The sequence below is a fragment of the Erpetoichthys calabaricus genome, chromosome 18 (genome assembly GCF_900747795.2).
Source record: "Erpetoichthys calabaricus chromosome 18, fErpCal1.3, whole genome shotgun sequence".
Classification (NCBI taxonomy): Eukaryota; Metazoa; Chordata; class Cladistia; order Polypteriformes; family Polypteridae; genus Erpetoichthys; species Erpetoichthys calabaricus.
The window spans coordinates 84,869,576-84,894,820 of NC_041411.2; the positions used below are offsets into that span (position 1 = coordinate 84,869,576).

General features: G+C 46.6%; 2 protein-coding genes across 2 annotated transcripts in view; both read right to left on the reverse strand.

The window, feature by feature from the left end:
* Positions 1-12,162, reverse strand: part of LOC114668980 (monocarboxylate transporter 2-like) — a 37,182-nt gene extending 25,020 nt beyond the window's left edge. Inside the window, exons 1-3 of the mRNA XM_028825039.2 lie at positions 12,099-12,162; positions 11,065-11,319; positions 4,587-4,730 (exon numbers count right to left, since the gene is read on the reverse strand). Coding sequence (XP_028680872.2) covers positions 4,587-4,730; positions 11,065-11,281 — 361 coding nt within the window. The 5' untranslated portion in view covers positions 11,282-11,319; positions 12,099-12,162. The remainder of the gene's footprint in view (positions 1-4,586; positions 4,731-11,064; positions 11,320-12,098) is intronic.
* A 9,358-nt stretch (positions 12,163-21,520) lies between these two features.
* Positions 21,521-25,245, reverse strand: part of kbtbd8 (kelch repeat and BTB (POZ) domain containing 8) — a 31,806-nt gene continuing 28,081 nt past the window's right edge. Inside the window, exon 4 of the mRNA XM_028825038.2 lies at positions 21,521-24,869. Coding sequence (XP_028680871.1) covers positions 24,406-24,869 — 464 coding nt within the window. The 3' untranslated portion in view covers positions 21,521-24,405. The remainder of the gene's footprint in view (positions 24,870-25,245) is intronic.

Below are 25,245 nucleotides of genomic sequence, written 5' to 3' on the forward strand. Positions count from 1 at the left end.
GAAAGTTTACTCGATCAAAAATAAAAGCCACGACTTTCTTGATATTGTAGTTTATAATTTAAAGAACGGAATAAGAATCTGAAAATCTAACATCATCACATTAAAGTTTAATAAATTCTGAAAAGAATGATACCAAACATATATATGTAGGTTTAAAAACAAGCCTGATTTAAAGCATGACATAAAAACGTTGCACAAAATGGTGGCACTTTTAGGCTGAGGATTTTATAAATATATAAAGAGAGACAGAGAGAGTCGATTAAAGTGCAAATCGAGAGATTTCACAGCCAACACTTAACACAATGGGCAGCGGCCTTTGAATACTTTAAAAGATAATGAAGTGAGAAAACAGGACAGTTAAAAATAAAAGACATATTCTCAGTCCACATGCCATAAAGGGAATAAGAATAATAATAATAATAATAATAATAATACTACTACTACTCTGTGCGTGCCCTTTTTAAAATGTGTTCATTCCAACACAGACTTGTGGAGTGGTCCGAGCCCATGACACGGCCCACGTCTTCACACACCCGCCCTCGTGTACGACTCTTCATTAAACAGACCCTTTTTTATCCTCTATCCTTCTGGCCTTTCAGATTTGCGGCTGTGCATATATTTTTATTTTACAGAAGATGTTCAAATTCCCCAATAACCCCGATTATAAAAGTGTTTCTTTGAGGCCACAGTTGCTGTTAAAAATCCCACAAGTGCAAATCTCCTGAATTGGCAGTACAGAGATGGATGTCAGCAGGGAGGGCTGACCTAATCCACTTGGAGTTGACTACAGCAAGGATTAATAACGTCTCAGGTGACACCGCCGACCCTTGGATGAAACCAGCGGGGAAATGCGTATGAAAGAGAAAAATAAAATCCTGCAAAAGCACAGCTAACATCTGCTTCCACACTTTTCAGGCCGTTCTTCATATTCTGTCCAACTCACTCTCTCCGACCACCGCTCATTATAAGCAGACCGACTAAAGGGGGATTGGTGGGGGTGCTGGTGTTATGTGCCGACCATCTCTGTCAACCTGGTGGAAAAGGAAAAAGAGAAGATGTGGGGGGGCAGGAGGCCATCATGTGGCTCTTGTTATCATTGCAAAATTGTAATCCACCACCTTCCGCTTTTGGAACAAATGCAAATCGATTGGAGGGCGGACTGAAGAATTGTTCAGCGTGTAATGAATGGAATTGTTTCAGTACTGCCGGAGATGAAGCAGCTTTGTGGGGGCCAGACAGTGACGACTGAATATACAGCCTTGTGTGGTTTACGCTTTCATTCCTGGGAGATATTCATGTCAAGTTCATTCTCTCCAGGCCGTAATCTCTAACAAAACCAACTGAAAAAGAAATACGAAGGAAGCCTGTGCCATTGAGCCAAGTACAGCACATCAAGTGCACACAACGCTCCTTACAAAGGAGCACAGCAGACCCCGGCCTGAGAGCGGACGAGGAGCAGCTCCACACACACGGAAGCCCATCTGAGCGGTGTGTCTACCTGGTAAGGCTACATAGATACGTCTTTTAGGGGGAGCTGCTGGTTTGCCTGTCACCCTCCTTTCTGCTAACGGAGCAACTGTCGACATTGTGACTCATCGAATCGCCTTAAAGCTGGTGACTTTATGTGACATGTGACACACTGTACATATGTACAGTGCATCCGGAAAGTATTCACAGCGCTTCATCACTTTTTCCACATTTTGTTATGTTACAGCCTTATTCCAAAATGGATTAAATTCATTTTTTCCTCAGAATTCTACACACAACACCCCATAATGACAACGTGAAAAAAGTTGACTTGAGGTTTTGCAAATTTATTACAAATAAAAAAATTGAGAAAGCACATGTCCATAAGTATTCACAGCCTTTGCCATGAAGCTCCGGTTTCCCCTGATCATCCTTGAGATGTTTCTGCAGCTTCGTTGGAGTCCACCTGTGGTAAATTCAGTTGACTGGACCTGATTTGGAAAGGCACACACCTGTCTAATTGAAGGTCCCACACTTGACAGTTCATGTCAGCACAAACCAAGCATGAAGTCAAAGAAATTGTCTGTAGACCTCCGAGACAGGATTGTCTCGAGGCACAAATCTGGGGAAGGTTACAGAAAAAATTCTGCTGCTTTGAAGGTCCCAGTGAGCACAGTGGCCTCCATCATCCGTAAGTGGAAGAAGTTCGAAACCACCAGGACTCTTCCTAGAGCTGGCCGTCCATCTAAACTGAGCGATCGGGGGAGAAGGGCCTTAGTCAGGGAGGTGACCAAGAACCCGATGGTCACTCTGTCAGAGCTCCAGAGGTCCTCTGTGGAGAGAGGACAACCTTCCAGAAGGACAACCATCTCTGCAGCAATCCACCAATCAGGCCTGTATGGTAGAGTGGCCAGACGGAAGCCACTCCTTAGTAAAAGGCACATGGCAGCCCGCCTGGAGTTTGCCAAAAGGCACCTGAAGGACTCTCAGACCATGAGAAAGAAAATTCTCTGGTCTGATGAGACAAAGATTGAACTCTTTGGTGTGAATGCCAGCCGTCACGTTTGGAGGAAACCAGGCACCGCTCATCACCAGGCCAATACCATCCCCACAGTGAAGCATGGTGGTGGCAGCATCATGCTGGGGAACTGGGAGACTAGTCAGGATAAAGGGAAAGATGACTGCAGCAATGTACAGAGACATCCTGGATGAAAACCTGCTCCAGAGCGCTCTTGACCTCAGACTGGGGTGACGGTTCATCTTTCAGCAGGACAACGACCCTAAGCACACAGCCAAGATATCAAAGGAGTGGCTTCAGGACAACTCTGTGAATGTCCTTGAGTGGCCCAGCAAGAGCCCAGACCTGAATCCGATTGAACATCTCTGGAGAGATCTTAAAATGGCTGTGCACCGATGCTTCCCATCCAACCTGATGGAGCTTTAGAGGTGCTGCAAAGAGGAATGGGCGAAACTGGCCAAGGAGAGGTGTGCCAAGCTTGTGGCATCATATTCAACAAGACTTGAGGCTGGAATTGCTGCCAAAGGTGCATCGACAAAGTATTGAGCAAAGGCTGTGAATACTTATGGACATGGGATTTCTCAGTTTTTTTATTTTTAATAAATTTGCAAAAACCTCAAGTAAACTTTTTTCACGTTGTCATTATGGGGTGTTGTGTGTAGAATTCTGAGGAAAAAAATGAATTGAATCCATTTTGGAATAAGGCTGTAACATAACAAAATGTGGAAAAAGTGATGAAGCGCTGTGAATACTTTCCGGATGCACTGTACGTACGTACGTATCTATATGACATGGAGCTTTTAAAACTTATTCAGGAAGTGACATCACCGCCTGTTTTGTTTAATGTTCCTTTGTGTGTTTTTTTGGTTTTGACCAAACTTAACGTACAGACAATGTGTAACTCGTATCACCCCCTGAATCGCCCCACCAGGTGTTTATGTTGTTCTAGCTGTGTAAGCCTCTGCTGTAACAAGCCTGGGCTCCTAGAGATTATTAAAATTGTCAGGAAAAAAACTGAAATGCAGAGTCGGCGGGTTCATTTTGCAGAGGTCCTCACCCTCCTCATCTATCAGTGGCTAAGCGAGTTTCTCGTTCCTCAGAGGTTTGGTTTTGCCGATGTGCTCACCTCGTGTCACCGACTTGTTAACTTGGGGCCACCTTGCCAGCTCTTTGAGCTTCATGCTGTAACCTCGCACTTTTGGACGGACAGACAGACCGGCACTAGACGTTTATACACAAGTTGAGAGCGTTCCGCTCCGTTTACATGGTGTTCTTATATGGTGTGTTATAACAGGATTGCTTCACCACTAACATGTGTTTGTGGTTTTTTTTTTTTCATTCTCTCTTCATATCGACTGATTCTACCAACCTGCCAGCCCCCCCCCCATGCCAATGTGTGCGCACAGACAGCAGAACGTTTTCTCAGAAGGATCCCTCTTGCTCAATACTACGTTGTGGACTTTGATGTTCTGACCTGCTCTCAGGATCACAAAGCCACCGATAAGCAGTACAAACACTCTCTTTGCAATTTCAGTTTTACTGACGATGTTTAATGGCACGTGATCTCAATCGAAGGTTGAGTTTTAAGGTTGAGGTCTGCGGTTTTACGGGCAGCCACTTCCACATCAATATATTCATTCAGGCAGCCAAAAAAAAAATACCAAGCTCCAGTGTGACAGTAAGGAGGTTAGAAATAAAAATAAGATTATTAAAATAGCTCAGAGACGCTTGACGTGTGATGGTCTACCACCACAACAACATTTATATCTACAGCACGTTTTCATACAAATGATGGAACTCAGAGTGCTTTACAAGATGAAGACAGAAAAATATAAAAATAAGATTTGGCAACGCTAATTAACAAAAAATAAAGTAAAGTACGATGGCCAGGAGGACAGAAACCACAAAAAACTCCACAGGGCTGAGGAACAAAACTAAATCTGCAGGAATTCCGAGGCCAAGAGACCACCCAGCCCCCTACTGGTCTACTGGACTTTGAGGTCAATGGCCTAAGAAAGTGGGACAGTCCTTGAGAATATAATCGGTGAAGAAAGACCTTGTATGTTTACCAATCTAAAATAAAGGGAAGAATGCACTGTACCTCCAATGATTCCAACGCAGATGTAGAGCTGAATGATGCTGGTACCAAAGGAGGCAGCCACCATGGCAACGGCACACATCACACCGCCACTGATGACCACAGGCCTGCTGCCATATTTGTTCACAAGGATGCTGCTCACTGGACCTGAGAGGGAAATAAGCCACCAAATAATAATAAATACAATCAATAAATGACGTAGCAGTTTTTAATTCTGGAATGAAGGTCGGCTGCACCTGTCACATGGAGACAATTGAACCAAACAAACATCAAGCGTCCGGTCACAACAAATTAGACAAACAAAGATGGTCATGCGGTCTCCAAAAAAGGATTTGACTTCAGTATTCATTTACACAACCGTGTCTAAGTACGTGCGTGACAATAATGACATATCTCAACAAAGTGAAGGATACATAAAACAAATGTGCACAAATAAAAAAAACAAAACAAAATCTAAATCAATGTTTGAGTAAAAAAAAAACAAAAAAAAAAAACAAAAAGCCTTAAGTCTCGATTTAAAAAAAAAAATTCCATTGACTGCAGCCTTCTGTTGCTGAGTGGAAGCAAATTGCAAAGTTTAGTGGCGTTAGAACACTTCTGACCAAAACAGGCCATTCAGCCCAACGCAGCTCATTCATCCGAATTCCTCCAACGTAGTAACATCATCCCGAATTCTCAGGTTTCACAAAGTCCTGCTGTTTACCACACCTCATGGGAACTTTGTGTCTCCTGTAAGATGGAGCAAGCAAGAGGTTGCCATCATCACTGCAGAGAGCTCTGGGTGTTACATAAATGATCACCATGAAGGAAAGTGGGTCACGGAAAATCGAGGATGAACTTTTGACACGGGTATCTACAGTGGTGTGAAAAACTATTTGCCCCCTTCCTGATTTCTTATTCTTTTGCATGTTTGTCACACAAAATGTTTCTGATCATCAAACACATTTAACCATTAGTCAAATATAACACAAGTAAACACAAAATGCAGTTTGTAATGGTGGTTTTTATTATTTAGGGAGGAAAAAAAAATCCAAACCTACATGGCCCTGTGTGAAAAAGTAATTGCCCCCTTGTTAAAAAATAACCTAACTGTGGTGTATCACACCTGAGTTCAATTTCCGTAGCCACCCCCAGGCCTGATTACTGCCACACCTGTTTCAATCAAGAAATCACTTAAATAGGAGCTGCCTGACACAGAGAAGTAGACCAAAAGCACCTCAAAAGCTAGACATCATGCCAAGATCCAAAGAAATTCAGGAACAAATGAGAACAGAAGTAATTGAGATCTATCAGTCTGGTAAAGGTTATAAAGCCATTTCTAAAGCTTTGGGACTCCAGCGAACCATAGTGAGAGCCATTATCCACAAATGGCAAAAACATGGAACAGTGGTGAACCTTCCCAGGAGTGGCCGGCCGACCAAAATTACCCCAAGAGCGCAGAGACGACTCATCCGAGAGGTCACAAAAGACCCCAGGACAACGTCTAAAGAACTGCAGGCCTCACTTGCCTCAATTAACGTCAGTGTTCACGACTCCACCATAAGAAAGAGACTGGGCAAAAACGGCCTGCATGGCAGATTTCCAAGACGCAAACCACTGTTAAGCAAAAAGAACATTAGGGCTCGTCTCAATTTTGCTAAGAAACATCTCAATGATTGCCAAGACTTTTGGGAAAATACCTTGTGGACTGATGAGTCAAAAGTTGAACTTTTTGGAAGGCAAATGTCCCGTTACATCTGGCGTAAAAGGAACACAGCATTGCAGAAAAAGAACATCATACCAACAGTAAAATATGGTGGTGGTAGTGTGATGGTCTGGGGTTGTTTTGCTGCTTCAGGACCTGGAAGGCTTGCTGTGATAGATGGAACCATGAATTCTACTGTCTACCAAAAAATCCTGAAGGAGAATGTCCGGCCATCTGTTCGTCAACTCAAGCTGAAGCGATCTTGGGTGCTGCAACAGGACAATGACCCAAAACACACCAGCAAATCCACCTCTGAATGGCTGAAGAAAAACAAAATGAAGACTTTGGAGTGGCCTAGTCAAAGTCCTGACCTGAATCCAATTGAGATGCTATGGCATGACCTTAAAAAGGCGGTTCATGCTAGAAAACCCTCAAATAAAGCTGAATTACAACAATTTTGCAAAGATGAGTGGGCCAAAATTCCTCCAGAGCGCTGTAAAAGACTCATTGCAAGTTATCGCAAACGCTTGATTGCAGTTATTGCTGCTAAGGGTGGCCCAACCAGTTATTAGGTTCAGGGGGCAATTACTTTTTCACACAGGGCCATGTAGGTTTGGATTTTTTTTTCTCCCTAAATAATAAAAACCATCATTTACAAACTGCATTTTGTGTTTACTTGTGTTATATTTGACTAATGGTTAAATGTGTTTAATGATCAGAAACATTTTGTGTGACAAACATGCAAAAGAATAAGAAATCAGGAAGGGGGCAAATAGTTTTTCACACCACTGTAAGTTGGCATTCCACTTTGCACGTCTTCCAGTCATCTCTTGATTACCATATTTAATAGCAACGACTTACCTTCACCCAGTCCTCCAGAAATGACTCTCCCTCTCCTGCGGCTACCCCTGCCTGTTGCTGCTGCCACTCTCTGGTGACCACACCATCTATGCCCACTTGGTCTCATTATCATCATACTATCTGTGTACGCCCGTGCTGCAGAAAGCCCGGGCTCCTAGAAACTGTGGATTCTGGCACTTCAATCAATCAGTCGCATCAGTTGTGCATTAGAGGCTAAGCAAGGTTCTCTCTCCTCGGAGGTTTCATTTTGCTGATGTGCTCGCCTTGCCCGTATCTCAACAGCTAAGTGAGTTTTTGTTTTTTTCGCCAGTTTCACTTTGGTGACAGAATCGCTTTCTTTGAGCGTCATGCTGTAGCCTCGCACTTCTGGGCCGGACAGACAGACACAAACACTTCCACGCGTAGATGTTCATATATAAGATTAGCGTTGGCGGATGCCTTTCTCCAAGGTAACATAACACATTACACATATTTGTTACAGCTCAAGTAGAAGCTCGTGAGGTGACTTGCTCGGGGTCACACAGGGAGTCACCGACGGGACCTTGTCCGGCAGCCTTGGGGCTTAAGGTGGCAGTGCCCTGGCCGGGCACCACACTACTACCTGCTGACTTTCTGGATTTGGTTTCATGTTGTAGCAGTACCGTTGTGTGTATCAAGCACAGTGAAATTCCCACGTTCGGGTCTAACTAACAGATTGTCAATGTGCTGAAGTATAAAACTATAAAAAAGTATCCACTGTGTAAGGTGTATTTCTTTGTGAGCTGCGTCATAAGAAGTTTTATTCATTAAGTGTCTGCTCCCAAGGAAATGCAACATAAAGTGGTAATAATGGCCAGCTGATCTTTCACGTATAAAGCTCCTGTCTCTTTACCTACAAGCAGACATGAACTACGCACACGCCATCAGGTACGCAAATAAAATGAAAATATTAATTTTAATACATTATCATGGTGCCAGAGGGTAGCAGTCTTGCAGGCTGGTCAGACACACAAGGAAGAATTTCAGTGTACTTTGTATACGTGACAAAAACAACAACAACTGGATAAATAAAAGGAAACCAGAGAATTATTGAAACAGCACAGATTAAGAGCTGCAAAAATCTAAGTGAATGACACAAAAAAGAAAAAACAACACTATGGGGGGGTCTCAAAAAGACTTTAAAGAAAAGGCAAAGAGGACTGGGGAGTTAGAGAAGAGCCCGGGTGTCCAGACACAGACTGGGAGAAGAGCAACCGTCCTGTCAATTCTTCATAATCATCTCTGTACTCTGCACAGATCTTAAGCTCTTTTTTTGGGGATTGTGGTAACAGACAAACATTTCAGCTGTGACGGCTCGCTGAATATTCATAAATCAGGTTTAAAAACAGCGTGATTAGCAAGCAGCTCATTATAACTGTGACAAAAGAAAGGGAGACTGAACAACAGACGCACATCCACCGGTGAGAGCCCGTGCCGCTCGGCCTGCTCCACGTCTAAGCAACAGCCAGATCTCTTAAATATTCACACAAGTGACACCCCAGTCTACAGCGTTCTGGGTCACGCCAGCCACACACTTAACCTCCTGCAAAACTGTAATGGGATTAATAAATCAATTGCCAGCCAAGCCACTCCAGGTAGGTCCCAGCAGGGTCTGCGGTTCTATCCCACCACTCAAAAGTTGATCTGGTTGAGCAAGGGAGGAATCCTGCTTCCTGAAATGGCGTTTTGTAATCGGTGAGATAGTGCAGGGTTGGCACATTCTGGCGACTTTCATCTCAGCAAAACAAACAGCTCTCACCCCCCCCAACACACAATGTTTCCATAGATAATTGAAAACCAAGCATCTCTCCAACCCAAAGGTCAGTCAGTGTCAATCTGTTGCATTCTAGATGAAGCCCAAGTCAAATCAGTCCAACTATCATCACCCCACAATCTAACATACAGAACCTTCCACTCATGTGGCCCTCAGGCTGGCGACGTTTATAATCCAAGGAAGGGAGGACACAAAAAGGCAAACCCACTACACTTGTATCACTCAGGACCTTCAACTGGCATTAAAAGGCAGTTGTGCAGGGTCCACTTGGAACAAGCTCCATTTCAGAAGACCACCCTGTCACAGAGTCACTCACCCACAAACGTCCTTCAGTTACCCAGAGAGCAGTGCAGAGGCTGGATGCTGCTGAAGGAAGACTTCATTAATGGCACCCATAAGAAGAACAGAGCGAGCCAGCACTACGTCCTTGATGAAGGAGTCCCGTAGTCTGCGTCTTTGATGCCTCGGAGGCCCTGTGTGTGTTGTTTGAAGGTTTACAGAGTTTTTGAACAATCACACGTCTTTGGAAGGTTTTGTGACGGTCAGTGTGGAGGCGTACATCGAAACGGGATACGTTCTTTGCCCTGAAGTCAAACAAAATTCGGACGGGAGCGCCAGTAGGGTTTGCACCTGAGTTACCCGAATTATTCTAGAACATTTCAGTCGTTATTTACCGCTCTGATGCTGATCTCTCTGATCATAAAATAGCTCATTATGATAGCAATTGACGAGAAGAATTCATAATCAATTGCAGAATTACGGGATTTGAGGGATCCTCTTGAGGGCCTCTTTCTCTCGCATGATTTGGCTCAAAAACTAACCGGCACATCCTCATCTCATAACAGGCTTGAGTTTGGAGTTTGGTATTTTTCCGCCCAGCCGTTTTTAGCTCAAGGCCATCCTCTAGAAACTGACACACATTCATCATCGAGATATCGATATTTTTGCATTCAGGGGACCCTAAAACATCGAGATCCATTGATAACTGGAGATCAAAATTTTTGACGACTCTAAAGCTTTCACTCCTCCCGCATAGACGTTGGGTTATGGTGGGCGAGGGGGCCAAGCCCTTTTAAAACAATGTTGGGAACACGGCGGAAACCGGTTGGGAGCAGGCGCTGATTAGAGTGTGCTGCCGCACCCACCACACAGCAAACCACCCCGATTGAGATCCAAGTGCAATGGGTGGCACCTCAGCACCACACTGAACTGTGGGAGGTTTTTTTTACAGTGGCTGGAGTGCCAATCCTGCCACCAAGCCCCAGGTTTTTTCCCTGCAAGTTGGTGGACCTGTTTGCAGAGCTGGATTAACGTCACACCCAGGACAGAGCAATTGAAGGTTAGGGTCTTGCTCAGGGGCTCAACAGAGTAAAGTCACTTCTGGCGTCTTATGGGGTTGAGACTGGCAGCCTTCCGATTACTGGCACAGATCTCTAACCTTGGAGCCACCACTCCGCCTGTGGAGTGGAAACACATGGCCACAAAATGTCATTCTATGTTTGCTCGCACATGGATGCTTTTCGTGAAGGAGGGTTCAAAACAAAGGATATGCTGACAAAGCCTTCGGTTGTACAGGAACTGCCTCTGAGATAGCATTCACTGTTCTGTCAACAGATTCAGATCACAGTTGTCCCCTTCTGCTAAGAAACATGCAGAATGTGGCTTTAAATTTTGTGTGAGGTGTGTGTCCCACCTGCGATGGACTGGCACCCTGCCCAATGCTTACTGAGATTGACACTAGCATCGTATAAGCAGGTTCAGAAAATGGATGGGAAGTTGGACGGATCTTGTCTAATGATCGATAACTAACTCTCTTGGCTGTTTAAAAAAAGCAGGCTATTTCCATTAGCGTGTGCCACATGTAGCCTTATATAACGATGGTACACGACGAACTGTGGAAAAATTTAGTAATCCACCAGAAAAAGGTTCAGAAAACAGTTGGACTGACAGATGACGTCAGGTTTTTTGTTTCTTTTTTTATTCTTCTTGGCCCTCGCACTGGAAACTAACAGGCTTGATGATCACATGGCCTGAATCCAGAAGCAGTAAAAACTTAGGTGACAAAAATGCAAAGTCACTCTAGGAAACAGTTTGGCATTCGGCGGGCAGCACACAGGTGTTAAAGAATGGATATGTGTACTCACCTCCAGCATACATGGTTGCCAACATGATGGATGACACCCAGGCTATCTCACTGTAGGACACTGAGAAGAACTCTTGAATCTCCTTGAAGTAGATGGTCAAGGCTTTGGGGAAGGCATAGGAGAAGCCGATGGACATAAAGGCTCCAAACACAACAGGCCAGCCCCATCCTCCATCAGGGGGAATATAACCCAGATTAGTGGTTGGCGGAGGTGGCATTGTTGGTGGCGCAAAGACAGGAAGCTGCTTTTAAATGCCTGAAATCAAATCAAAGTAATTAGTGGGGTTAGGCGAGGTGACGCTAACACAAGAACACCTCTGCCATCTCTATCTCGGCCAACTAGGAGACACACGAGATTCACAGAAAACTCAAGGCATGTCATTCACCACAGTAGTCCTCCTCCTCCTCCTCATCGTCGTTATTATTCTATGGAGGCAGCGTGGTGTACTGTAGTGGTTAAGGCTTAGCACTTCAACCCCCCCACTCTGTGTGACCACAAACAAGTCACTTCACCCGACTGTCCAAAGAAACAAAACCAACGGCATCTGAAATGTTGCAAGTCACCTTGGATAACGGGGTCAGTCAGTAAGAAATCCGAATAAGCGGGTTTCAGATGACATTCCACTCGGTCATTAACCGCCTTTACCAGCCCCCTGCACGGTCCAACACGGGACCCTGTGAAACACACACACACACACACTCACACACTCCTCTCATTTCACGTTTCGGGGTCATGCAGTTTCACTGTACTCTGTACACAAGGCGATACCTCAATAAACACAAGCAGAGCCCCCCCCCCCTTCATCCCAAACACAAAGCCAGCCATATAAATGCCAACAAACGCCCCGGGACTCCCAAGTCACTTTCACTGTGAACTTCACAAAGGCTCGCAAGCTGATAACAGACGGCGGTTCCCAAGGCGGGGATGCTGTGGCCTCTAAGTCCTCCAGCACGTCTTCGCGACCCCCCCCATATGACACGCGGTTATCGCCACTCCTCGCAGCACCCCCCGGTCCACTCGCTTGACTTACTCACCCGTCCCGTCCTGTCAGCCCTTCTCTCGTTCCTCGGAGGCGCCCAAGAGCCGCGTGTGGCAGTCGGCGGGGTTTTTGTAGCGCGGTGAGTCGGTCACGTGGTGGAGGCGTGCGGCTGTTCGGGCGGGATTGCCCCAGCTTGGGGGGTGGTGGGGGAGGTGACAGGGCACGAGGGTGAGCGGGCGCCGTTGCGGGCTCGCGCTTGGGCTTTACAATGTGTGCCGGGTCACCAAGTGTTAACTAGCGATGCCCGCAACTCTCGTGTTTGGTGGGCATTCGATAGCGACAACCAGGGGTTCGAGTTTGGGATTTGAAAAGGTGCGCGAGGAAAATTAACCCTTTATGGTCAAAAGGCGCCATCCATATTCAAGCGTGCGCCGAGTGTGGGGCGGGCCTATTCAAATATTTAATAAAACAGCCAATGAAATATGGAGTAGACTGACCGGCTTTTTAGTGGGCGTGTCCCTGCGCTTTAAAAAGTGTTTGAAGTGTTGGTAGGAATAGTCGAATAAGAAATCAAGTAGCCAATCAGGTAAGGCGAACCATTGACTTGCACAGCTAGTGGAAGGTGGGCGTGTCGGCACGGAATAGAAACGCTTGCTGGATGAGAGGATTGAAAGTTCAGTGGACGGACAGAAGAACAGGCGGACGGTTTTACTTTTCTTTGGGGATCCAAATGTGAAAAACTGCAGTGGTAACGAAAGGAAAAAGAAACGGAGGCGAATGTTTCCGAGATTTAAAGAAACGGATATCAGCAAACTGCGGTTGGTTGGCACCCTGCCCGGGATTGGTTCCTGCCTTGTGCTCTGTGTTGGCTGGGATTGGCTCCAGCAGACCCCCGTGACCCTGTGTTCGGATTCAGCGGGTTGGAAAATGGATGGATGGATATCGGCAAAGTACACAGCTACGGTAAATGACGAAGGCGAAACAGCTCAAAAGAATAAATATTAAATTGGCACAGAATTTACAAGAGTAAAATTATACAGCACACAATAAAACAGAGCGGGGCAGCGTCAGAGACGGGCAATTACAGACCTCAACAGCTGGGAAACAGGCATCAAGGCGTGGAATGCCCTAGCAAACACAAGGCATTGCCAATTGACCTGGCACTTTAAAAAGGGGGGCCAACTAAGGGTCCGAAATGGCGTCGAGTAAACCGTAAAGAAACGGAGTCAGGACTGCATGCTCGATGGCAGCGCTTCTCGGCTTCAGCTCTGGAGGTCCACTGTGGACCCCCAGTTGTCATTTTACCTTTCCAGTGATTGTTTAAATAGCTCATCTCTTGTCCTGTAATTTAGAAAAGCACACAAGTGTGAGATTTACAATTAGCGGCAATATTCGTACTTTTGCCATACTTTTAGATTCTGAACTCTCCTTTCACTCTTTAAGTGTATCCCAATAATAACAATGAAAGGATAATTAGTTATTATAAAGATAAACAGTTAATCTCTTCACATTCATTGTATATTAGTTTGCCACATGAAATTGCATTCTAAGGTGACTCTTATTGTATGTAATGGTGCTGACGAGTTGTACCAGCCAGGGATGAGTCAGAAAAAGTATGACCTGGCATTCCCTGGTGCCAATGAGCAGCTTCAGCGCCAGCTGCAGGAGAGCCTGGACAAAAGAAAAAAAAAATGGCCAGCCTGCAAAGTCACAAACCTAAAAGAGCCGTGCAAAGCACAGAGAGTCCATTTGGCACTCGGCACTGCATTGATGTCAGAAGCAGGATAAAATGACCACCTACTGTCCGATTTAGCAAGTGCCGAGTGCCACAGAGGACTGAAATGGCTAAAAGGAGAAAGTGCTGCATCTGTGCAGAGAGGAAGACCTCTGCAGGCCCACCACCTCCATCTGCTAAAGTCCATTGGCCTGGGTGTGCAACCATCAGTGCAGCTTTGGGCTCGTATAGCTAGGAAAAAGTGTGGTGGACCGAGTTGTCACTGACCCCAGGTGGGCCGTGTGATGCAGGGACGGTGGTAAAACTGTACTGGTAAAGAGCAAGGCAGATCGTAGAGGCGTTACAGGGCAGCAGTGACGGGAAAGCTTCAAAGCGGAGATCTGGACAGGGAATGCAGTTTGATTCAGTGTAGGAGAACAGCCAGGACCTCAATACATTGGCAGCTCCATACCAGGCAGTTTGTGTACCCACATAGAACAGTCAGAACACCACATGAAACACCTCCGCTGGTTCACCTGACACCAAAGTGCTCAAGATCCCTGCTCAAGTGCCTTTGTCACCACCCGCACAGGCTTAAATAACTGAACATGTCACCATCTTGTCGAGTCAGAACACTGGTTTAACTTTTGTATGTAATACATCAGGTCAGAAACAAAGATGATGTGCATCTCATATGGGGAAGAATGTTAGAGTAACACAGCTTCCTAACTGTTTGGGGAGAGTGGGACCTAGAAGACACACCCCTGACTCCGCCTCTGACTCCACCCCCTGGCATCAGTTGATACTCAGCCAAAACGAGAGGCACAGCTGCCATCTTTATGTTTTACTCGTAGATATTACAAGGCTTAGCAGCTGGTGACTATTAGATGGGGTGACCCCCCCCCCCCCAGTACCCCAGAGCTTTACACTAGTTGCTTGCATTTGCTTCTTGTAATCATAAATATCCATCCATCCATCCATTATCCACCCCTTATCCGAGGTCAGGTCGCGGGGGCAGCAGCCTAAGCAGGGAAGCCCAGACCTCCCTCTCCCCGGCCACCTCCTCCAGCTCTTCTGGGGGACCCCGAGGTGTTCCAGGGCCAGCCGGGAGATATAATCCCTCCTGCATGTCCTGGGTCTGCCCTGTGGCCTTCTCCCAGTGGGGCATGCCCAGAACACCCCCCCCAAGGGAGGCATCCAGGGGGCATCCTACCCAGATGCCCGAACCACCTCAACCGACTCCTCTCAATGTGGAGGAGCAGCGACTCTACTCTGAGTCTCTCCCGGATAACTGAACTCCTCACTCTGTCTCTAAGGGAAAGTCCAGCCACCCTGCGGAGAAAACTCATTTCGGCCGCTTGTATCCGCGATCTTGCTCTTTTGGTCACTACCCAAAGTTCGTGGCCATAGGTGAGGGTAGGAACGTAGATCAACTGGTAAATCGACAGCCTCGCCTTTTGGCTCAGCTCTCCCTTCACCAAGACGGACCATTGCAGAGCCTGCATTACTGCGGATGCCGCACCGATCTGTCTGTCAACCTCCTGCTCCATTCTTCCCTCACTCGTGAACAAGACCCCGAGATACTTGAACTCCTCCACTTGAGGCAGTACTGTGCTCCCAACCCGGAGAGAGCATTCCACCCTTTTCCGGCTGAGAACCATGGCCGCGGATTTAGAGGTGCTGACTCTCATCCCCGCTGCTTCACACTCGGCTGCGAACCGCTCCAGTGAGACCGGGAGGTCACTGTCCGATGAAGCCAACAGAACCACGTCATCCACAAATAGCAGAGGTGAGATTCTGAGGTCACCGAACAAGACCCCCTCCCCTCCTTGGCTGCGCCTAGAAATTCTGTCCATATAACTTATGAACAGAATCGGTGACAAAGGGCAGCCCTGGCGGAGTCCAACCTTAACAGGAAACGAGTCCGACTTATTACCGGCAATGCGGACCAAACTCCTGCTCCTCCTGTACAGGAACTGGATGGCTTGTAACAATGAGCCTTGTACCCCGTACTCTTGGAGCACACCCCACAGGATGCTTAGAGGGACACGGTCGAATGCCTTCTCCAAATTCACAAAACACATGTGGACTGGTTGGGCAAACTCCCATGCCCCCTCCAGGATCCTGGCCAGGGTGTAGAGTTGGTCCAGTGTTCCACAGCCGGGACGGAATCTGCATTGTTCCTCTTGAATCCGAGATTCGACCATCGACCGAACTGTCTTCTCCAGCACCCCTGAATAGACCTTACCGGGGAGGCTGAGGAGTGTGATCCCCCTATAGCTGGAGCACATCCTCCGGTCACCCTTCTTAAAAAGGGGAACCACCACCCTAGTTTGCCAATCCAGAGGCACTGCCCCCGATGTCCATGCGATGTTGCAGAGACGTGTCAACCAGGACAGCCCCACAACATCCAGAGCCTTGAGGAACCCAGGGTGAACCTCGTCCACCATAGGGGCTCTGCCACCTCGGAGCTTTTTAACTACCTTGGTGACCTCGACCTCTGCCCCTGTTATGGATGGGATTCCCCCAGAAGAGCTGGTAGAAGTGGCCGGGGAGAGGGAAGTCTGGAGATCTCTGCTGAAGCTGCTGCCCCCGCGACCCGACCTCGGATAAGCGGAAGAGGATGGATGGATGTTTGGTGGATGAGGTCTTTTGTTTTTGCTGTATTTTCAATGTGATGTCTTTGTCTTTCCAGAAGACCTGCTGACAAACTCCGTTTCCCTCTTGAGATAATAAACCTGAATTTAATCCAATTGATTCAATATCAGGGTTACAGCACATCCCGATAACTGCAGTCAGCCCTTATTTAAAATGTCAGCTAATAAAACCGACTCGCCGAGGGCAATAAGCTGCTGAATACTGAGGAGCGGCGTGTGGCTGGCGTTCTGCACACCGCAGGATTGGCGTCACCACCAAAAGTGGAGCACAACAGTTTACAGAAGAGCAAAGGCACAACATGTCACAGACGAGGAGCCTCCTCAACGGTCACGACACACATCTACAGGCCCCGTTTGCTTGGAGGCATCTTTATCGGTTTATAATGTCGTAGTCATTCGGTGTAATTGACCCTCGCATGTGTTGACCAACACTTCACCACTCTGCACGGCGCCATCACCAGTGAGGAGGACTACCTGACCTCGAGACCCAAGCCTACGTTATCTTTACTAACTGGCCAGCTTACCTTTAAATGATGGCATCCCTGACTACACCACCCTCTAGGGTCTCAAGTCTGTCACTACATCACCCTCTGAACCAGGGGTCCCCAACTCCAGTCCTGGTGGGCTGCAGTGGCTGCAGGTTTCCATTCTAACCCTTCTCTTAATGAGTGACCCGTTTGTGCTGCTAATTAACTCTTTGCCTTCATTTTAATTGATGCACATTTTAACACTCAGGCCCCTGAATTAGCAACCAAACAATATTAAGACACAAAATGAACCAACAACCTGCGTCTATCACACCATAACTGAAAATAAAGAAAGGTGGAGGCCTCAGTAACGTTCATCTGCTCAGGTCCACAAAACATTTTGACAGTCAGCGCTCTTAAAAAAGAAAATGTCTGCAATGGCAAAAAGAGCGAGCGCCACAGAATGAAATAACGAGTTTAATTAGCAACTAAGAAACAGAATGAAGTGAAGTCCTCTGTTGGCTCACTTCACATCAAATTTATGTTTAGGTGCCGTTTAAGGAGAAAAGAATCAATTCAGCGGTCAGAGTCTCAAGAAAATAAAGGGAAATAGTGAATTACAGTAGCAGCAAAAACTGGTCACTAATTAAGAAAAGGGTTCGAATGAAAACCTGCAGCCACTGCGGCCCACCAGGACTCGAGTTGGGGACCCCTGCTCATCTTTAAAGGGTCCTCATTGTCACGTATACAGAGTCCAGTGGAATTGTGACATGCATGTGCTAATCAACGGTCTAAGGCCAGAATTACTGAGTAGAACTACCGACCTACTGGACTGACCTGGAAAGTTGCGTCTTCCTTACCTGAAATAACGACGTCATCTTGAAACGGGGTCTCCACAACTACATCGCCCTCTAGTGTCTGAACTCTCTCCGTCTCTCCCTGGTCATACCTTCCCTTAGAGTCAGAAGTTCCTTATTAATGGCCACATCACCTTCTTGGGGGTCTGTTCCCGATGCCCTCTAGTGTCTGAGCCCTCTTATAGGTGCCTCCTCGGGCTGAGCTCCTGTACATTGGAGACCCCGGGCCGCCATCTTGGGGTTGTGTTCCCACTGCACCCTTACATGTAACATGTGTGACGTGCGGTGCGGTCAGGAGTTTGTGGGGGGTGCCCCACCCTTAACTGCTTTGCAGCAGTCGTGACTTCATCCCAAGGGAGACTATTGCTTCGACGTGCTGCACAAAGCCCCAAGCGGGCAGCGATGAAGAGGGATGCGATGCAAAGTGCTGCACTCCATCTTCCCTGCCCTCTCTCCAAAGTCAAAGCTACTAACAGATTTCTAAGATGGCACCAGTGCTTGCGGTCAACCAATCAGAAGAATTTGTTGCCTAAGCCCCACCCACGATAGTTCCATGATGGAGGAGGAGCTTTCCGGAAGTTCAAATGGCTCGAGTTCCTGCTGTAGGAATGCTAGAGAAGTTGCAGAGTTTCTATGGAGTCCCTGTGGTGGGCAAGCGCCTTTTGTCACATTAAGAACTGCTTTACCTCCAAACTTGTTGTTTCTTCTTCTTCCTTATTTGATAAACACATTTGTTACAACTCAGCAGCAAGCCTTTGATTCCAAGTATGGTGACGCATTCGGTTACCTCAGTTGGGTCTCCGATGACAACCTTGACTATGTCACCCCCCGGTATCTGAGGTCTGTTACAGATTTATGGGATCCTTATTGTCACATCCATACTGGCACAGGCTAATGAACATGTCACCCCGAGACTCCCCCCGTTAGTGAGGAGGATAACGTGACCTCCACACTTTGATCTTCCTTACCTGAAATGACAACTCACCTTGAAATGATGGCCTCCTTCACTACGTCGCCCTCTGGTGCCTGAACTCCGCCACAGCTTTTAATCCAAGGATGTATTTGTTGTGCACCCAGCAGCATCACATTCTGTACCCAATGTGGCGATGCCATCTAGGACTTGGGCCCCTTTGATGATGGCACTAAGAGGATAAGGCCAGTTGTGCCAGTGCCAGCCTTTAGTCGAGTCTTCATCCCCAGACTGGCCACACTTCACCCCTGAGGGATCAAAAGCCAGCAGGTGAAATAAGAGTACAGTTAGTGGCATCACGTCAGGGGCACGCCACACACTTTACTGGAGAGCGCACTGCCCTGGTCAGGTGGTCTAATATGAACAGCATAGCTCACAGTGGCCGCCCCGCCGAGCGTTCATGGCCTCGGGTCCAATACTAGACGATGAGGCCTTTTAAAGGACTTCTAGCACAAATGTGCCGATATTTGTAGTCACAGAAGAGGACGACGGACTTGTTGGAGCAGATCTGTCTATAAAACCGACTGTGTGGACTCGTGGGCAGCGGACTTCAGGGGTTGCTTTAGAAGGGAAAGATGGGAGTTTAGATCTCTGGTTAATTTGTAAACCGATATGAAAATAAGCAGAAATTCAGGCTTTAATCGCCATAATCTGCCGCTGTGTAAAACTATAACTTAATTGCCACTCGAGTACACAGCAGAAACGCTTTATGATCGTCGTCAAGTTTTACTTTGCCTTTGGGACTCGGTGGCAATCCGACGGTTGTCCTTGTAGTTAAGTGCACATTTGAATTAAAATAAAAATATGAGAGAGTCCTTACTTAAAGTGTGACATCCTGGAGCTTACTTGATAACAGACTGAGAGGCGAGCAAGCGAGCTGGCCGTCCGGTGTCACAATGTCACCGTGTCACAGCTGGACAGGGCGCAAGGCCATCGTTTCTAGTGCATGGACAGATTTAGAGATTCGGGGAGAACATGCAACCTCCATCTGATGATGGCCAGCGTATCAAATCTTCAAGGAAGGACACAGCGTGAGTAACGGTCACATTTAAAGGGGGGGGGGGCAGTGATTGGGTCTTATACCGTTTAGGAGCCAATACAGCACATTGCCAGACCCACCACATGACAAACCAACTTGTGTGGCCACGTGGCGGGTGACACCTCAGCACCAGTTCAGATGGAACAGAACCAGTGGGAGGATTTTTATGATGGCCGGAGTGCCAATTCTGCCACCAACCCCTAGGTTTTCCCTGCAGGTTGGGGGCAGATTGACGTCATACCCAGGACGGAACAATTGCAGGTTAAGGGCCCAACGAAGCAGAGTCACTTTGGCGTTTACGGGATTCGAACCAGCAACCTTGGGATTACCAGTGCAGATCCCTACCTCAGAGCCAGGCTTTTGAAAAAAATTTGCAGACCTTTCTGAAGACGTCTTCACTTTGTCACGATGGGCTATTGAGTGAAGACTGATGGGTAAAAATGTCAGATTCCTCCATTTAAAATAAAATCTGGGGGGTCTGCAGACTCTGCATCCACCGTACATAAGGAGAACAAACCCACTGGATGTCACTGAAGGACAAACACATCGGCCATCTCGCCCGCACTGACGGTTTTAGGGTCCTGGTAAAAGGCCCTTCGACTCCCAGTCGTCACTCACTGGTTCAATTGCACCCTAAAACTGCACAAGGACCCCCCCTCTAGCTTTAGACACGTCAAGGAGACCACCTGAGGCCGTGAAGCGTGAAAGTAGTCAGTAAGCGGCCTTTAGCTTTCATGCACCTAAAATCTCTTAATGATTCACCAACTGGGATACGAGACCCTGCTGCTGTGGGACGCTTCAGAAGAGACTGGTTTACATTTGGCCTTTTCATAATTTATTCAAAGTGCGTCAGTTGTAAAAGATTCCAAGTAATCCCACATAATCGCATACTGTAAGCTATGCATCTGCTCAGGTATGGATGGCCCTTCCTTTGAATTCAATTAGCCCGCCGTGCAGAAAAACGGAGGATTCAGACGACTCGAGACCCTTCGCTTTCTGTCGATTTCGTTTTAAATGGAGGAATTTGTCATTTTTGCCCATCAATCCACACTCAGTAGACCATCAAGGAGTGAGCAGACAGTTGTGCACATTTACTGAAAACTGAACTCTCTCCTTCATAGAGCGTCTGTTTACGAGGTGTGTTTCATCTTCAGAAAGGTGCCTGCGAATACATGAAACGTGTTATTATTATAATTATAATTCTTAAGTGTTTTAGAGGAGCCCCCGTGTGGACGTCTCTACAAGCTCGCTCTGCCACACCACTGCCACCTGGCAAAAGCGCCTGATAGCCACCTTTGGTGCTGCACAGATGACGTCACGGCTTTGATGACACAGTCTGGCGGTCTTCCCCCTGCCCGCGGTGACCCATGGCACGGCATGGCACTCGGTACTACTGTAGTTCACGTTTCTACACGACATCACGATGCGCCTCACACTGCTTTACAGGCCTCTCGCTCAAATGTCACACGCTGGACGTACCACTTCTGAGTGGAGGAATACCCCAGCGGGTAGTGCAGCTGGCACACACACCTCCGCCAAGGACCGCAGTTTCACTTCATGCCCAGTTAAATATGTGCCACCGGATGCTGTGTAATGTCTCTTGCATGAGAGGAGAGGAGAGACAACTCCGGGTTACGCAGAACCTCCTCCCGGCCACTTGGTGCGGTTTAGGGGCCTACCTGGCAGAACTGGGTACAAGGCAGTGACAAAGCCTGGATGAGGGGCATCGGCCCGTCAACTCTAAACGTGAACAAATCACGGGAGATCATCCCAAACTCTTGAGAATGACTGCACTTTATTTAGTTTAAAAGAAAACAAATGCGGTCCAAACAAACATGCACAGTTTATCAATGAAAGAAAGATTACAAATACAACAATATTCACACATCCAAAATAAATACAAACATACATAAAATACTATGGGGGGGGGGGGGGGGGGAGAAAAGCAAGACTTTGAATTTTAAGATCCAGGGGGGAAAAAAAGAAAGAATAATTCAAATGTGCAATGTACTTTTCACAGTTGAGCTGAACCTCCGCTCGACTCCTCCACGTTTAGCAGGAAGCCCTGGAATCGAAAGGATCTGCAAGCCCTGAACGCCCCCGCGTACCATAAAACTCGTAAACTGTGAGCAGAGAGTTAGTGAGGAAAACAAACAAAACTAAATCACGTCAAATTTAAGTGGGGGGTCCTAAAGAGAATTCTCATCAAATGTCATTAAGGTTCAGAACTGACCTAACTAACGACCTAACTAACGAAGTCGCACTACTCTAGATAAAGGAGTCGCTCTTTACGTACTCGTTAGCCTCCCTCGCCAGTCTCCTCGTAACTAAACAAGTCCGCTTCTGGTAATAAAGAGTAGAAAATGCACGTCTAAGCTTCAAGTGGAACAAATTGGTAAAAATCCTAAAACATGTGCAAGTACAGCAAACTATTTATATACAAAAGAAAAACGTCACTCGGATCAGAACTTTGCTTCGTACAGTACTACGTAATGAAAGAATCCTGAGAATCGTATGTGGAGTGTCACAGATGAGGCAAAAATCAAATACGGAGCAAAACCCAAAACCTTCAGCTCTGTCTGCTGATGAAGACCCTGGTGGTCCTCGCCCACGAAAAAAAAAACAACAAAAATGTGTCGTAACGCTGCTACTGGCTTCTTCTTCTTCTTCACATTTCAAGATGCTTAATAAAAGCAAAAGCTAAAAGGCAAAAAGTGATATTGCTGTTGACGGCCCTTAGCGTTTTTAGGGAAGCAATGAACGTGTAGTGCAAATCGAGGGTCTCCACAGACAGTGATCCACGGCCGCCCCGACGAGTAGTGTCACCGTTACTTACACGACAGCGCGCCCGCCCGCCCGCCCTTCAGCATGTCCATCAACACGACTGTTAACATTTACTCCTATAGACACAAATATAAAAGATTGTCATAAAAGCAGCACCAACATTTTCTATAAGCACACCCAAGACTTCTTTCTTTTTATTAAAATAAACTCTTCAACTCTACAATTTCCAGAAGGGTGCAGTCAGACATCTTATTGGTTATTCTGCTCTGAAATGATTTGAGGTTTTTGAAGGTACACAATAAAAAAAACAAAATGAAACAAGAACAATAAACACAACACACCACTTTCTACTCGCCTGAAATCACGGAGCTCATGTCAGTAGGCACATCACGTCGACTAAAATCAAAACCCAACGAGGAAGCTCTGGCAGTCGCCAAGAAAATACAGCAGGCTGGCATGGAAATCGTTAACACTGACAACTATGGGAGAGTCAACCAGAAGAAGTCCTACCTTCAGTCAGAGTCGCCACCCTAGACAAGACAAAGGTGTCCGTCATTACCTGCACGCCGAGGCCAAGCCTCCTCCGACGCACCAACGGACGTCTCCACATCAGGATTAAGATAAGACTGATGACCAAACCTCTCGCGCCACGCGAGCTCCCACAAGTTTTAGCCTCAACGCGATTTGTGAAAACCAAAAATGCAGTTGGTTAAAACAAGGCAAAAATCTCGAAGAAGAAGATTTCCTTCATGCTTATTCAGGAAAAGGCATTCGTGTGAAGAATGAAACAGAGATATAAAGCTGATACTCTTGTCCAGAGCTGACATACCACAAACTCGACCTATCTTTGGAATCGTTGTCCTCCGAATTACAGCATTACTAATTTTTTTTTTATATATAATACACACAAGTAAAAAGCTTAAAAAGGAAATGAATACACAAATGGAGTGAACGGGATACACTAGACAAGGCGTCTTCATTGAGACGACGTCACACACACACCCCTCGCTCACGTACACACTCGGCATACCCTGGATGAGTAAGAACGTTAGAATAGCAATAAAACACACACACACACACAAACAAAGAAGCCACCCGGCTGCCCTACTAGACTGACAGTCCATGACAGGCTCAAATCAAGCTTGTGACCCTTTTGAGTATGCAGGGACACCCATGTCACCTCAACGCCCTGACAGATACAATGGAGAACATGTGGAAAATATTGCATTTGAAAACAGTACAGGAATTTGTCATGTGAGGTGGTGGTGGTGGTGGTGTTGGGGGGGCATTCGCCCAAATTAAAATAAAAAACAGACATAAAATGTACGAGAAATTGTGCAACATGAAATTCCGGCCTTTGTTAGTGTTCCAAGTGTCACGGCCTACAAGTGGTGGTTCATCAGCGTAACCGAAGTCACGATGGACGCCCCCAACGTATCACTTCAAAGGCAGGCTGGGACTGCTTCTCACGTATTCTTGTGACCCAATCACAGCAGAAGCAGGAGGTGAAGAGACAGACATACCAGGAATCCACAGTGAAGTGGGCCGAGCTGTCGAAGAAGTGAATGAGAATGCAGCCCCCTGGAGAGTCAATGGCGTACGGTAAAATGAGCAGCAAGTCCATGTGTAGACAAAACTGGGGGGAGACCCCATCGACAACTTCCAAAAATGGCTCAACATACATAGAAGACAAAATGGTAATTGCACTTATGAATTCGGTAGGAACCTAATCAGTTCAGCTACTGCAAGCTTTAAAAGCACCCATCTGCTTCCGTATAAACTGCAGCGGTCTTGTGCCGATTTCACACACGTAGAAGTGATAGCACCGAGCTTACTGATGCACAGTCTCCCACCACCCTGTTTGCATCCGCATCTCATATAACCTTCAGAAGACACTGGGGGTAAAGTTTGGCCACAACACATTCGAAATGGCGACCAAGATCCCAAAGCCTATCTGGAGTTTCGTACACTTTTTTCCACTGGTCCAAGTCTTCATCATACTGATAGAGAGAATTTTTCCGACTGGTGCGGAATACGAGCTCCTCCACGGTGACTTGAGTAGCTCGGACAAATAAATGCAGCTTTCCATGGAGTGTTATTAGTTTGATGTAAGGGCTGGTAGCCTGGTCAAAAGGTAGGTCCTTCTTTCGATTCCACGTGTTCTGCTCAAGATCGTAGGCCTCCACTGTGAACATGCGCTGATGATTCCTGCCGATTCCAGCAATGTAGTAGATGCAATTCTTGTACACCGCTGCAAGACCTTGAGTTCGAGGCACATTCATTGTGGTCAAATGACCCCAGTAGTCCTTGTGGGGGTTGTAGCAGAAGAAATATTCTCCTGAAGAATACAAAAGCACAGACATTATTAATGTGACAAAGGGGTCATTTTTGACAGCAAACCAAAGACTGAGTGGTCACAATTACTCGACTGATAAACAGATAAATCAGCACACAAATCACACACTCACACCAGTCATGACCTGAGGTAGTGGAGGAACTGGGGGGATTAAATGTCCAGAAAGAAGCTTAGCTCTGGGTGACTCCTTGTGATATGAACCTGGGCTGAGACTTCATAGTTAACCTACTGTTTGGAATAATACAAATGGGAATTTAAAAACCTGGGGGGTTATTTCAATGCAAATTACCTTCAGATGCTTGTCAAGTGACCATTAAAAAATTATTTTCACTAAAAAGTTCTATATTTTCATACTGTG